A 13,412-nucleotide genomic window follows, 5' to 3' on the forward strand; every position below is an offset into this window, starting at 1 on the left:
AGCGGTCTCACCCCCCTCCTTTACGTCAGGTCAATGCGCGTTCACAAAGTCGATTTCGTCTGCGCATGCGCCACTTCCCCCACTGCCCGATACAAAGTTTGTATTGTTAGCACAGAGCATGCGCAACTCACGAACGAGCACGGGTGGAACTAGGTTGAGTGTAGTCAGACGCATGCGCTCAGTAATACAGTGACGTAGGAATGGATGGGCTAAACCCCTGAAGGGGAAAAAGCTAATTTGACAGTAATATTGATCGCAACTGTCAATCAAAGATTAAAAAAATGTCGGGCGGACGAAAGATTGGTGTCGGAACAGTAATTGTAAGGTAGAAAAATAAGTAATTAGGATAAATATAGTATATTGATGAATGAAACTTATGCTTATTTTTAAATCTATGAAAGATATCGTTAAGTAGTGTGCTCAACTTTACCTTACCTTTAACAATTGGATTCTGTAATGAGGCAAAATAAGAGATCAGCTTTAAAGAGAGCTGCAGGTACAGCAGCAAATACAATAATATGGTGAGTAGTAACCTGATACTGTAGTTGTACCTAGCTGTTTAATGTCCCTTTAAGAAAAGAAGGCACACTGACAGCTGATGCAGTGTTAACAGCCCTGTCAGCCATTCATGGAGAGGGTATTTTAAAGCAAGAGGTCCTGAGCACGCATGCCCATTTTATTAGCATGTGTAGTTTGATTGGCTGTGAGGCCGGTCTCCAAAGTGTACATGCTCCGCCCATTTCATAGGGTGTTCCTGCAGCACCGTCAGAGTAGTTCAAAACAACACTCTTTGATAAATATTATGTATATATTTATTTTACATACATGCAATATATGGGTATTTGTTTGATGTTAGCACACGGTAGGCTGTGCTGTTGTAGCTTGTTAGATTACACTGTCCCTTTAACTCCAACTCTTCACAAAGTTTTTGCAAGAGAAAGTTTTGCATCATGTTGGATGCTCATTACGGTCCACACCCAAGCCCCCAGTAGAAAACTATTTTAGTTTTTAAGAGGTTGGTGGTACAATAATGTCATACTCTGCAAGGGAGCAGGTTCAGGAGTTGGGAGCTGTTGTGCAGGTGTCAATTTCTGGGGTTAAAGTTGTGTTTTGTCTGCGTGAGTCTTTCCTTTTTGGCATAATTAAACAGGTACAAGGTTTTAGGAAATAAAGGTGATTGTTTTATTGATAGGATAATTAGCAATGCAGAGATATGCAAATTAGATAAGGCAAAGTATATAGGCTGTAGACTGGAACTCTGTAGTAACAGGCAGGAATGCAGCTCCTTGTAATAACAGACAGGATACTTGCATATGCTGTAGACTGGAAGTCTGTAATAACAGGCAGGAATGCAGTTCCTTGTAATAACAGACAGGATACTTGCATATGCTGTAGACTGGAAGTCTGTAATAACAGGCAGGAATGCAGCTCCTTGTAATAACAGACAGGATACTTGCATATGCTGTAGACTGGAAGTCTGTAATAACAGGCAGGAATGCAGTTCCTTGTAATAACAGACAGGATACTTGCATATGCTGTAGACTGGAAGTCTGTAATAACAGGCAGGAATGCAGCTCCTTGTAATAACAGACAGGATACTTGCATATGCTGTAGACTGGAAGTCTGTAATAACAGGCAGGAATGCAGCTCCTTGTAATAACAGACAGGATACTTGCATATGCTGTAGACTGGAAGTCTGTAATAACAGGCAGGAATGCAGATCCTTGTAATAACAGACAGGATACTTGCATATGCTGTAGACTGGAACTCTGTAGTAACAGGCAGGAATGCAGCTCCTTGTAATAACAGACAGGATACTTGCATATGCTGTAGACTGGAACTCTGTAGTAACAGGCAGGAATGCAGATCCTTGTAATAACAGACAGGATACTTGCATATGCTGTAGACTGGAACTCTGTAGTATCAGGTAACAAGCAAGCAAAAGTACCTGAGTCAGTCCTTAGGAAATAGAGAATTAGCCAAAATCAATTGCTAGGAAATCAGTACAAAAACGAAACAGTGCCAAGGGAATATCCAGAAGAGTAGTCACAAAATGAAGCAGAAATCAGGCACCAGGAAATCCAACAAATCTATATTTCACTCAGGAAACAGGACCAGAGGGTCTGTCAGAGTATAACACTCAATGTCAAGGCCCAGAACTGCAAGCAAACCTCCCAAATATAGCAGGCTGCTGATTATATGATTTGTTTCAGCTGGTAAGCAGGTGGAGCCAGGGAGCCAGAGAGCCAAAGTTGCAGCAAACAGAAAAACCCAATATTCTTAGCCTGTGATCAAGCCATCTGGTGGCAAAGAGGTAAGACAACAGGCTGGGAAGAACAGCAGCAGAAATAGAAACAGGTCCCAGGTTCAATTCTAGGCTGGATCACGACAAAGATCCACCCCATATGGTAAAGAGAGTGCACAACTGCTGTTCTGCAAGTAGCCTAAATCTATATGCTCACCAAACTGATCATGTGTGCATCCTACATAAACTGATATGACCTGGTGGCATGCATCCACATGGGTAGACTTGATGGGCCTTTGTGGCTCTTATCTACTGTCAAATTCTATGTTTCTATGTGGTGACCCAGGGTAAATGGCAGCACCCTTTGGAATTGCTGGCCTCTGGAAGCACCTTACCAACCTGAAATCAAAATGAAGGCCACATGGTATTCTCAACAACATGCCCCAGAAGTGGCTTGCCTCAGCTAGTGCCTCTCCTACTGGAAACTGACCTTTTCAGACCACAGTGGCTGCCTCTGGCAACCGCTACCCTGCAATACTCTAAGAGTAGCTCTGATTGGCCACAGTAAATAATGCCAGGAACATGAATTTCACCAGGCTTTCAATGGGTGTACTCCTGACCTGCTCTGCATTATCAAAGCCCAGAAAATTTGTAAACAAAATTACAGTGTTAACTGCTTAAATATTTATTTTGCATGAAGATTATTTTACAATAGAGTGCTTTGTTTGCCGATATATACATTGCATACATAAACTGACTTTCATATCCCTTTAAGCTAGAGTTGCCACCTCAGCCGTAATTTCCTGTACAGTTAGGAGTTACATTATTCATGTCCCTCTCTGCAAACCCTGCAGCATGTTTAACTCCTAAATGTCCAGAAAAACACGGCAACCCTACTTTAAGCCCTTTACAAATACTTACATTTTCTGTAGGCAAACAAACATTGTCATATATGTTTAGTGATTCCCCAAAAATACACATTATAGTAATACAATATGCACTGAAAATGTTACTATAACACTAACGTAACATACAAACGTAAGGTGCATTCAGAAGTAAACAGAACAAAATGATAAACGTTTAAATCATTTATTAGGAAATAAAAAAATATAAATAAGTTAAATAATCAGTAAAAGCTTGTGTGGAACAATCATGTGCATTTATATGGAGCCAGTAGTGAAGGCCGTCAGTCTACAGCGTGTTCTGGGGATCAGGAAATGTGAGAAGAAAGCGCAAACCAGGCTTCTTCTCTCTGAGCTTTTGCCACCTGTAACAGAGAGTAAAGGCAATTACTTAAAGGCACATGAGACCCACATTTTTTCTTTCATGATTTAGAAAGAGAATGCAATTTTAAACATCTTTCTAATTTACTTCTATTATCTAATTTGTTTTATTATCTTGATATTCCTTGCTGAAAAGCATATCTGGATATGCTCAGTAGCTGCTGATTGGTTGCTGCACATAGAAGCCTCGTGTGATTGGCTCACCATCTGCATTGCTTTTTCTTCAACTAAGGATATCTAAGAAATGAAGCAAAATAAATAATAGAATTGTAATGTTGTTTAAATTTCTATTCTCTATCTGAATCATGAAAGAAAGATTTTGGGTTTAGTGGCCCTTTAATGTCGCCTTGTAGCTATTTGTATTGAATTCCTTTGCTGCCAGAGGGGACGGTTTTGTATTACACAAAGGTTAAAGGGACAGGAAACCCCAAAAATGTATTTCATTATTTGGGCAGAACATACAATTTTAAACAACTTTCCAATTTACTTCCATTATCAAATTTGCTTCATTCTCTTGTTATCCTTTGCTATAGGAACAGCATTGCACTACTGGCAGCTAGCTGAACATATCTAGTTAGCCAATCACAAGAGTGAACAGGCACCCATTAGCAGCAGCTCCCACTAGTGTAGGATATGTGCGTATTCTTTTTCAACAAGGGTTACCAAAAGAACAAAGCACATTTGAAAATAGAAGTGAATTTAAAAGTCTCTTAAAATAACCTGCTCTATCTGAATCATAGAAAAGATAAAAATAACTACCTTAAAAAAGATAAGAAATTTTAAAACCTCTGGCGCTACAAAAAATTTTTGTTGCTAAAATTGGAAAATAGAAAAAATTGGATGAATGTGATATGACCTACTTGGTTAAAAAACGTTATAAAACAATCTTTGGTCTTAGTGATAACTTAAACAAGAATGCACCAACGGCTTAGAAATTAGCATATGAGCCTACCTAGGTTTAGCTTTCCAAGAGAACAAAGCAAATTTGATGGTAAATTGGAAAGTTGCTTAAAATTGCATGCCCTATCTGAATGATTAACTAGACTGTCCCTTTAAAGGAACATTAAATTCGCCATTTAATATCCCTATACAGTATTTAAGGAAAGTGATTACCAATAATGCCTGCACCTGCTGGAGTGTCTCAGGCATAATAAAATGATTGTAAAGAAACACCTTACAAACTATACCTACGTAAATTACATCTTTATATAAATGGCAAATTGCTAACGTTTTTCTTTTGACAAATGTATTTCATTCCCGTTTCTGACTGTGCCTATTTCTTTCTGCATAGTGACACAAACAGCGGTCTAACCTGCTCTATACCTAGGTTAGATCACTAGATGCCAGGTGTGGGCAAACATGAAGCTAAACTGCGCATGTGCAGCTCATCTAAGGTGTCACTTTATAACTCCGTAACAGGGAGCTACACTTCCCGCATCTCTAAAATTCGGGAGAGTGTCTGTTATTTGTAATGGGCCATGTGGCATAGATTCACATTGACAAAACTCACATAGCTCTATTGGTAGATAAAAAAACAAAAAAACTACTAATATATTTTAAAATGCTCAAATAATACCCACATTTGTTCAAAATAAATGTAGGAATAAAATATCTATTCCAAAAAATCTAAAATGTTAAAGCTATGCTAAATTCTAATTTCACAGATGGATGAAAACTGGTTTTGATGATGTACGCATGTGCCTATCTGCCACTCACAGCTTATTTAAAAAAGAATTCTGAAAAACACCAAACATCCCAGTTCGCCTTATTTGGATACAAGCAAATCTGTTTTCTACCTGTATCATGTTCCTCTGCGTCTTTTATGGGGGGGGGTGAAATAGGGTCTCTAAAATATTCCCCCTTGTCAAAATTCTCAGTGTGTCTGGTGCATAAGATGAAGACCATTTCCATTGTTTGAAAGAGAGAGAACAGCACTCCTTGAGATAGAACAGAGGCTGGAATAACTTCCATGCATGTTCATTTTTATTGAATTCCTCAGGGTGCCAGTTCTTTTTGCACACTATGCCCCTTCACAGAGAAAAAATATCCTGAAGCATATCAGTCTGACCCTGCCCAATAACAGTCCAGCGCCGAAATACCAGGCAATTCTTCTCTGAACAAGGGAAGCAACAACCCCAATCGTTTCAGCCTCCTATGGGCCTCGTCAGTGAGGTGCAGTTGTATCTCTCTAAGGGCAAGTGTGCATGGAGTCCACGTCTGGTTTCCCCATTACTCTTAGGGTGACCCAGTGTTGTCCACAGGCAATTCAGAGGGTGATGTGACTTTCATTGAAGAGTAAATCCCACTTTCAAATGAGGGGTCTCATCCCCCTTTAAAGTGATGGTAAATCCTAGCGTTTCAAAAACGCTAGGATTCACCATCACTAAAAATATAGGCCACCTTCATTTATCAGTTTAAATAAAAAACAAATAAAAAGGTGCCTTTATTTTGCTGAGGCTTCACTGCTAAGCCTAGTGGCTCTGGCGGCCCACGGCACTGCTCATTTTTTCAATGAGGTGATGTTTTCACCTCTTAGCCAATAGCCGTGCGTGCCTACAGCATAATGCCGATCGGCCCGCATGGTTATTGGCCAAGAGGTGGAAACGGCACCTCACTGAAAAAAAAATTAAAGGGACAGTCTAGTCCAAAAAAACCTTTCATGATTCAGATAGGGCATGTAATTTTAAACAATTTTCCAATTTACTTTTATCACCAATTTTTCTTTGTTCTCTTGGTATTCTTAGTTGAAAGCTTAACTTAGGAAGTTCATATGCTAATTTCTTAGACCTTGAAGGCCGCCTCTTAAGAATGCATTTTAACAGGTTTTTCACCACTAGAGGGTGTTAGTTCATGTTTTTCATATAGATAACACTGTGCTCGTGCACGTGAAGTTACCTGGGAGCCATCACTGATTGGCTAAACTGCAAGTCTGTCAAAAGAACAAATAAAGGGGCAGTCTGCAGAGGCTTAAATACAAGATAATCACAGAGGTAAAAAATATATAAATATAACTGTGTTGGTTATGCAAAACTAGGGAATGGGTAAACAAGGGATTATCTATCTTGAAACAATAACAATTCTGGTGTAGACTGTCCCTTTAAGTGTGCCATGGGCTGCCAGAGCCACTTAGCTAAGCAGAAAAGCTGTGTCAAAATACAGGAACCTTTTAATCATTTTTTTTTAAACAAATAAATGAAGGTGGCCTTTATTTTTAATGAAGGTAAATCCAGGGATAGTCTAGTCAAAATTAAACTTTCATGATTCAGATAGAACATGCAATTTTAAGCAACTTTCTAATGTATTCCTACTATAATTTTTTCTTCATTCTCTTGGTATCTTTATTTGAAAAAGTAAGAATGTAAGCTTAGGAGCTGGCCCATTTTTGGTTCAGCACCCTGGGTAGCACTTGCCGATTGGTGGATTACATTTAGACACCAAATCAGCAAGCGCTACCCTGGTGCTAAACCAGAAATGGGCTGGCTCCTAAGGTTATATTCTTGCCTTTTCAAATAAAGACACCAAAAGAACGAAGACTAATTAATAGTAGGAGTAAGTTGCTTAAAATTGCATACTCTATATGAATTATGAAAGTTTAATTTTGACTAGACTATCCCTTAAAGTAAAGTAGATGAGGAGAATTGATGAGCATAAGAAATCTAGGGGACAAAAAAAAACGGACATGGAACCCAATTTTCTCCTGTTAAGTGTAGTCAGTCCACGGGTCATCCATTACTTATGGGATTATAACTTCTCCCTAACAGGAAGTGCAAGAGGATCACCCAAGCAGAGCTGCTATATAGCTCCTCCCCTCTACGTCATATCCAGTCATTCTCTTGCATCTAACTAAAGATAGGACGTGTGAGAGGACTGTGGTGTATTAAACTTAGTTTTTATTTCTTCAATCAAAAGTTTGTTATTTTAAACGGCACCGGAGTGTGTTGTTTGTTCTCAGGCAGCATTAGAAGAAGAATCTACCTGAGTTTGTCTATGATCTTAGCGGTCGTAACTAAGATCCACTTGCTGTTCTCGGCCATTCTGAGGAGTGAGGTAACTTCAGAACAGGGGATAGCATGCAGGGCCCACCTGCAAGGAGGTATGTGCAGTAAATTATTTTCTAAGGAATGGAATTGACTGAGAAAATACTGCTAATACCGATGTAAGTGCAGCCTTAAATGCAGTAGTAGCGACTGGTATCAGGCTGTTATGTATGTATGTATACTCTGAGGTATTTCTGGGGAATGGAATTTCACTGAGAAAATACTGTCAATATTAAAGTAATATTTGAGCCTGCACTGCAGTGAAAGCGACTAGCAGCAGGCTTATTAATAACACTTCATAATTTTCAATTTTTAAACCTTTACTGGCATGTTAATCGTTTTTTCTGAGGTACTTGGTGATAAAACTTTATGGGCATGATTTTTACCACATGGCTGTCGTTTTTTTCTGAATAAAAACAGTTTACTGAGCTTCCCCACTGTTGTAATATGAGTGGGAGGGGCCTATTTTAGCGCTTTATTGCGCAGTAAAAATTTAGTCACAGTCTTCCTATTTCTTCCTCTATGATCCAGGACGTCTCTACAGAGCCCAGGGGTCTCCAAAATTAGTTTGAGGGAGGTAATCACTCACAGCAGACCTGTGACAGTGTGTTTGACTGTGATAAAAACGTTTATTATTTAAACTGTTATCCGTTTTGGGTATTAAGGGGTTAATCATCCTTTTGCTGGAAATGGAAACTATTCGAACCATCTTACCCATGATCCAAGAGGGTCAGTACATGACCACAGTGGATTTAAAGGATGCCTACCTTCACATACCGATTCACAAGGATCATTACCGGTATCTAAGATTTGCCTTCCTAAACAGGCATTACCAGTTTGTAGCTCTTCCCTTCGGGTTAGCTACGGCTCCAAGAATCTTTACAAAGGTTCTGGGCTCTCTTCTGGCGGTACTAAGACCGCGAGGCATAGCGGTAGCTCCGTACCTAGACGACATTCTGATACAAGCGTCAAGTTTCCAAACTGCCAAGTCTCATACAGAGTTAGTTCTGGCATTTCTAAGGTCGCATGGGTGGAAGGTGAACGTAGAAAAGAGTTCTCTATTGCCACTCACAAGAGTTCCCTTTCTAGGGACTTTATAGATTCTGTAGAAATGAAAATTTACCTGACGGAGGACAGGTTATCAAAACTTCTAAATGCTTGCCGTGTCCTTCATTCCATTCAACACCCGTCAGTGGCTCAGTGCATGGAGGTAATCGGCTTAATGGTAGCGGCAATGGACATAGTACCATTTGCGCGCCTGCATCTCAGACCGCTGCAATTGTGCATGCTAAGTCAGTGGAATGGGGATTACTCAGATTTGTCCCCTCTGCTAAATCTGGATCAAGAGACCAGAGATTCTCTTCTATGGTGGCTTTCTCGGCCACATCTGTCCAAGGGGATGCCCTTCCACAGGCCAGATTGGACGATTGTAACAACAGACGCCAGCCTGCTAGGTTGGGGCGCAATCTGGAATTCCCTGAAGGCTCAGGGATCATGGACTCAGGAGGAGAGACTCCTTCCAATAAACATTCTGGAATTAAGAGCAATTTTCAATGCTCTTCTGGCTTGGCCTCAGTTAGCAACTCTGAGGTTCATCAGGTTTCAGTCGGACAACATCACGACTGTGGCTTACATCAACCATCAAGGAGGAACAAGGAGTTCCCTAGCGATGATGGAAGTCTCAAAGATAATTTGCTGGGCATAGTCTCACTCTTGCCACCTGTCAGCGATCCACATCCCAGGCGTGGAGAACTGGGAGGCGGATTTTCTAAGTCGCCAGACCTTTCATCCGGGGGAGTGGGAACTTCATCCGGAGGTGTTTGCCCAACTGCTTCATCATTGGGGCAAACCAGATCTGGATCTCATGGCGTCTCGCCAGAACGCCAAGCTTCCTTGTTACGGATCCAGGTCCAGGGACCCGGGAGCGGTGCTGATAGATGCTCTGACAGCACCTTGGGTCTTCAACATGGCTTATGTGTTTCCACCTTTCCCGATGCTTCCTCGATTGATTGCCAGGATCAAACAGGAGAGAGCATCGGTGATTCTAATAGCGCCTGCGTGGCCACGCAGGACCTGGTATGCAGATCTAGTGGACATGTCGTCCTGTCCACCATGGTCTCTGCCTCTGAGACAGGACCTTCTGATTCAGGGTCCTTTCAAACATCCAAATCTAATTTCTCTGAGGCTGACTGCATGGAGATTGAACGCTTGATTCTATCAAAGCGTGGATTCTCAGAGTCAGTGATTGATACCTTAATACAGGCTAGGAAACCTGTTACCAGGAAAATTTACCATAAAATATGGCGTAAATACTTATATTGGTGCGAATCCAAGAGTTACTCATGGAGTAAGGTTAGGATTCCTAGGATATTGTCTTTTCTACAAGAAGGTTTAGAAAAGGGTTTATCTGCTAGTTTGTTAAAGGGACAGATTTCAGCTCTGTCTATCCTTTTACACAAACGTCTGGCAGAAGTTCCAGACTTTCAGGCTTTTTGTCAGGCTTTGGCTAGGATTAAGCCTGTGTTTAAGACTGTTTCTCCGCCGTGGAGCTTAAACTTAGTTCTTAACGTTCTGCAGGGTGTTCCGTTTGAACCTCTTCATTCCATCGATATCAAGCTGTTATCTTGGAAAGTTCTGTTTTTAATGGCTATTTCCTCGGCTCGAAGAGTCTCTGAGTTATCGGCCTTACATTGTGATTCCCCTTATCTGATTTTTCATTCAGACAAGGTAGTTCTGCGTACTAAACCTGGGTTCTTACCTAAGGTAGTCACTAACAAGAATATCAATCAAGAGATTGTTGTTCCATCATTGTGCCCTAACCCTTCTTCAAAGAAGGAACAACTTTTGCACAATCTGGACGTCGTCCGTGCCCTGAAATTTTATTTGCAGGCAACTAAAGATTTTCGTCAAACTTCTTCCCTGTTTGTCGTTTATTCTGGACAGAGGAGAGGTCAAAAAGCTTCGGCTACCTCTCTCTCTTTTTGGCTTTGTAGCATAATACGTTTAGCCTATGAGACTGCTGGACAGCAGCTTCCTGAAAGGATTACAGCTCATTCTACTAGAGCTGTGGCTTCCACTTGGGCCTTTAAGAATGAGGCCTCTGTTGAACAGATTTGCAAGGCTGCAACTTGGTCTTCACTTCACACTTTTTCAAAATTTTACAAATTTGACACTTTTGCTTCTTCGGAGGCTGTTTTTGGGAGAAAGGTTCTACAGGCAGTGGTTCCTTCCGTGTAAAGATCCTGCCTGTCCCTCCCGTCATCCGTGTACTTTTAGCTTTGGTATTGGTATCCCATAAGTAATGGATGACCCGTGGACTGACTACACTTAACAGGAGAAAACATAATTTATGCTTACCTGATAAATTCATTTCTCCTGTAGTGTAGTCAGTCCACGGCCCGCCCTGTTTTTACGGCAGGTCTAAATTTTAATTAAACTCCAGTCACCACTGCACCCTATAGTTTCTCCTTTCTCGTATGGTTTCGGTCGAATAACTGGATATGACGTAGAGGGGAGGAGCTATATAGCAGCTCTGCTTGGGTGATCCTCTTGCACTTCCTGTTAGGGAGGAGTTATAACCCCATAAGTAATGGATGACCCATGGACTGACTACACTACAGGAGAAATGAATTTATCAGGTAAGCATAAATTATATTTTTTTCTTTCATGATTTAGAAAGAGCATGCAATTTTAGACAACTTTCTAATTTACCTCTATTATCTAGCTTGCTTCATTCTCTTGATATCCTTTACTAAAAAAAGCATATCTAGATAGTCTTAGTGGCTGCTGATTGGTGACTGCACATAGATGGCTCGTATGATTGTCTCACCCATGTGCATTGCTATTTCTTCAGCAAAGAATATCTAAAGAATGAAGCAAATTAGATAAAACTAAATTGGAAAGTTGTTTAAAATTGTGTTCTCTATCTGAATCATGAAATACATTTTTTGGGTTTAGTGTCCCTTTAACCCTCAATTTAAAGGCATACTAAACTTATTTTTTTTCATGATTCAGTTAGAGCAGCAGTTTTAAGCAACTTTCTTATTTACTCCTATTATCAATTTTTCTTTTTTTAGCTTGGTATCTTTATTTGAAAAAGCAGGAATCAAATCTTAGGAGCCGGTCCATTTTTGGTTCAGTACCCTGGATAGCACTTGCTGATTGGTGGCTACATTTAGCCACCAAACAGCAAGCGCTACCCAGGTGCTGAACCTAAAATGGGCCCGGCTCCTAAGCTTTCATTCCTGCTTTTCCAATAAATCAGGACTGAAGTAAATGAGAAAGTTGCTTAAAATTGCATGTTCTATCCGAATCATGAAAGAAAAAAAATGGGTTTAGTATTCCTTTAAAGAAGAGCATCCCTCTTTTACAAATGATGGGTCATTTAGCTCACTAGTCTAAAAAGAGGGGGAGATAGGGGCTCAATTAAAGCTGCGCCCATTCAGACAATCTCTGCATTTTCACCTGCAGTCTGTTCTCTTACTCACATAACTGGCATTTTATTTTGGCCATAGTATTTCCTGCACATATTGCATCTGCCAGGCTCTGCGCCAGTGGTGGTTTTGGGGAGATGCAGGAAGCCCCATCCCCCATTAGTTTTTGTAGACACTTTTTTACTAGTCCTCTATGCAGGGCAAGGAGATGGGTAACGGAGGGAGAACTGGGCTTTTTAAAAACAAATAGAGGAATTGATTTCCCCCAGTATCCCCTGCACCATTGATATTTAGCTTTGTAGTGAACTTTGTTAGCACCCTCACATTTTATGGTCTAAAATCAGCCCTGGCTCAGCACTCTCTATCCTGATTTCCCTCTTAGCAGAGGACATACTGTAGTTATACCTTTGGCCACTGCGCACACGATCCTGGTCTTCCACCTGGGTAGGATCCAGCCCTGTTAGTAATATCTGAAGGTCTGCAACATAAATCCAGAGAAAAGAAGTTAGTATAACAGATTCCCAAACAGGCAAATGCTGGGCCCACAGAGAATTCCATCGCTATTTGGCATTTTTCCAGTCCTACCGTCTTACACAGGTCCCGCTCACTGGCGACTTTGTATCCTCTTGGGAGGGGTTAGTGAGATGAAGAACTGGTGCGACCACTTCAGATGTTCTTTCGGTAGCTGAAAAATAAGTGCAAATCAGGACAGGGGAATCAGTATATGTAGTACTAAAAGTGTAATTAATACTGAAGCTCCCATCCCAAAGAAAACAGATAATATCACCCCCCTCCCCAAGATGGCTTGTAAAGAAATAAATATATATATCTATATATATATATATATATATATATATATATATATATATATATATATATATATATATATATATATATTTATTTATTTAATTTTTAAATTATTATTACAGAAAATATATATAGCAAATGGTATACATTTCAAACATTATTACAATCTCTCTTTCAATTTATCACTGTAAAACATATAACATCACATTTTCTGCTATACAAGACAAAAAACCTATTCTGTTAATACAAAAGTAAATAAATAAAAAATACAGTGGAATAAAGTCTGAGTCACTGTTTAACACAAGCAGAGATAACCCCAAATATTCTCTGTTATGGGAACTTGATAAATGAAGTTCAGAAAGACCAGGTTTTCATTATAGCACAGCTAATGGGTGAGAGCGGGTTTGTAACCACGGTTACTGATCAGCTGATTATTTCACCTGTGCACTGGTTCAGCTATAATGAAATCATGGCCTGTTGGGGGTACTCGAGGACCGCGGTTGAGAAACACTGCTCTAGATAAAGGGCCACTAAAGCCTAAATTAAAGTTTAATGATTCAGATAGAGCATGCAATGTAAAATAACTTTACAATTTACTTCCAATCTC

The 13,412-nt window shown here is 40.2% G+C and overlaps 1 protein-coding gene across 1 annotated transcript in view; it reads right to left on the reverse strand.

The window, feature by feature from the left end:
• Positions 1–3,320: 3,320 nt before the first annotated feature.
• Positions 3,321–13,412, reverse strand: part of SPICE1 (spindle and centriole associated protein 1) — a 110,126-nt gene continuing 100,034 nt past the window's right edge. Inside the window, exons 16-18 of the mRNA XM_053705817.1 lie at positions 12,584–12,683; positions 12,404–12,476; positions 3,321–3,512 (exon numbers count right to left, since the gene is read on the reverse strand). Of these exons, the coding sequence (XP_053561792.1) occupies positions 3,456–3,512; positions 12,404–12,476; positions 12,584–12,683 (230 nt within the window). The 3' untranslated portion in view covers positions 3,321–3,455. The remainder of the gene's footprint in view (positions 3,513–12,403; positions 12,477–12,583; positions 12,684–13,412) is intronic.

The sequence above is a fragment of the Bombina bombina genome, chromosome 3 (assembly GCF_027579735.1).
Source record: "Bombina bombina isolate aBomBom1 chromosome 3, aBomBom1.pri, whole genome shotgun sequence".
NCBI lineage: Eukaryota > Metazoa > Chordata > Amphibia > Anura > Bombinatoridae > Bombina > Bombina bombina.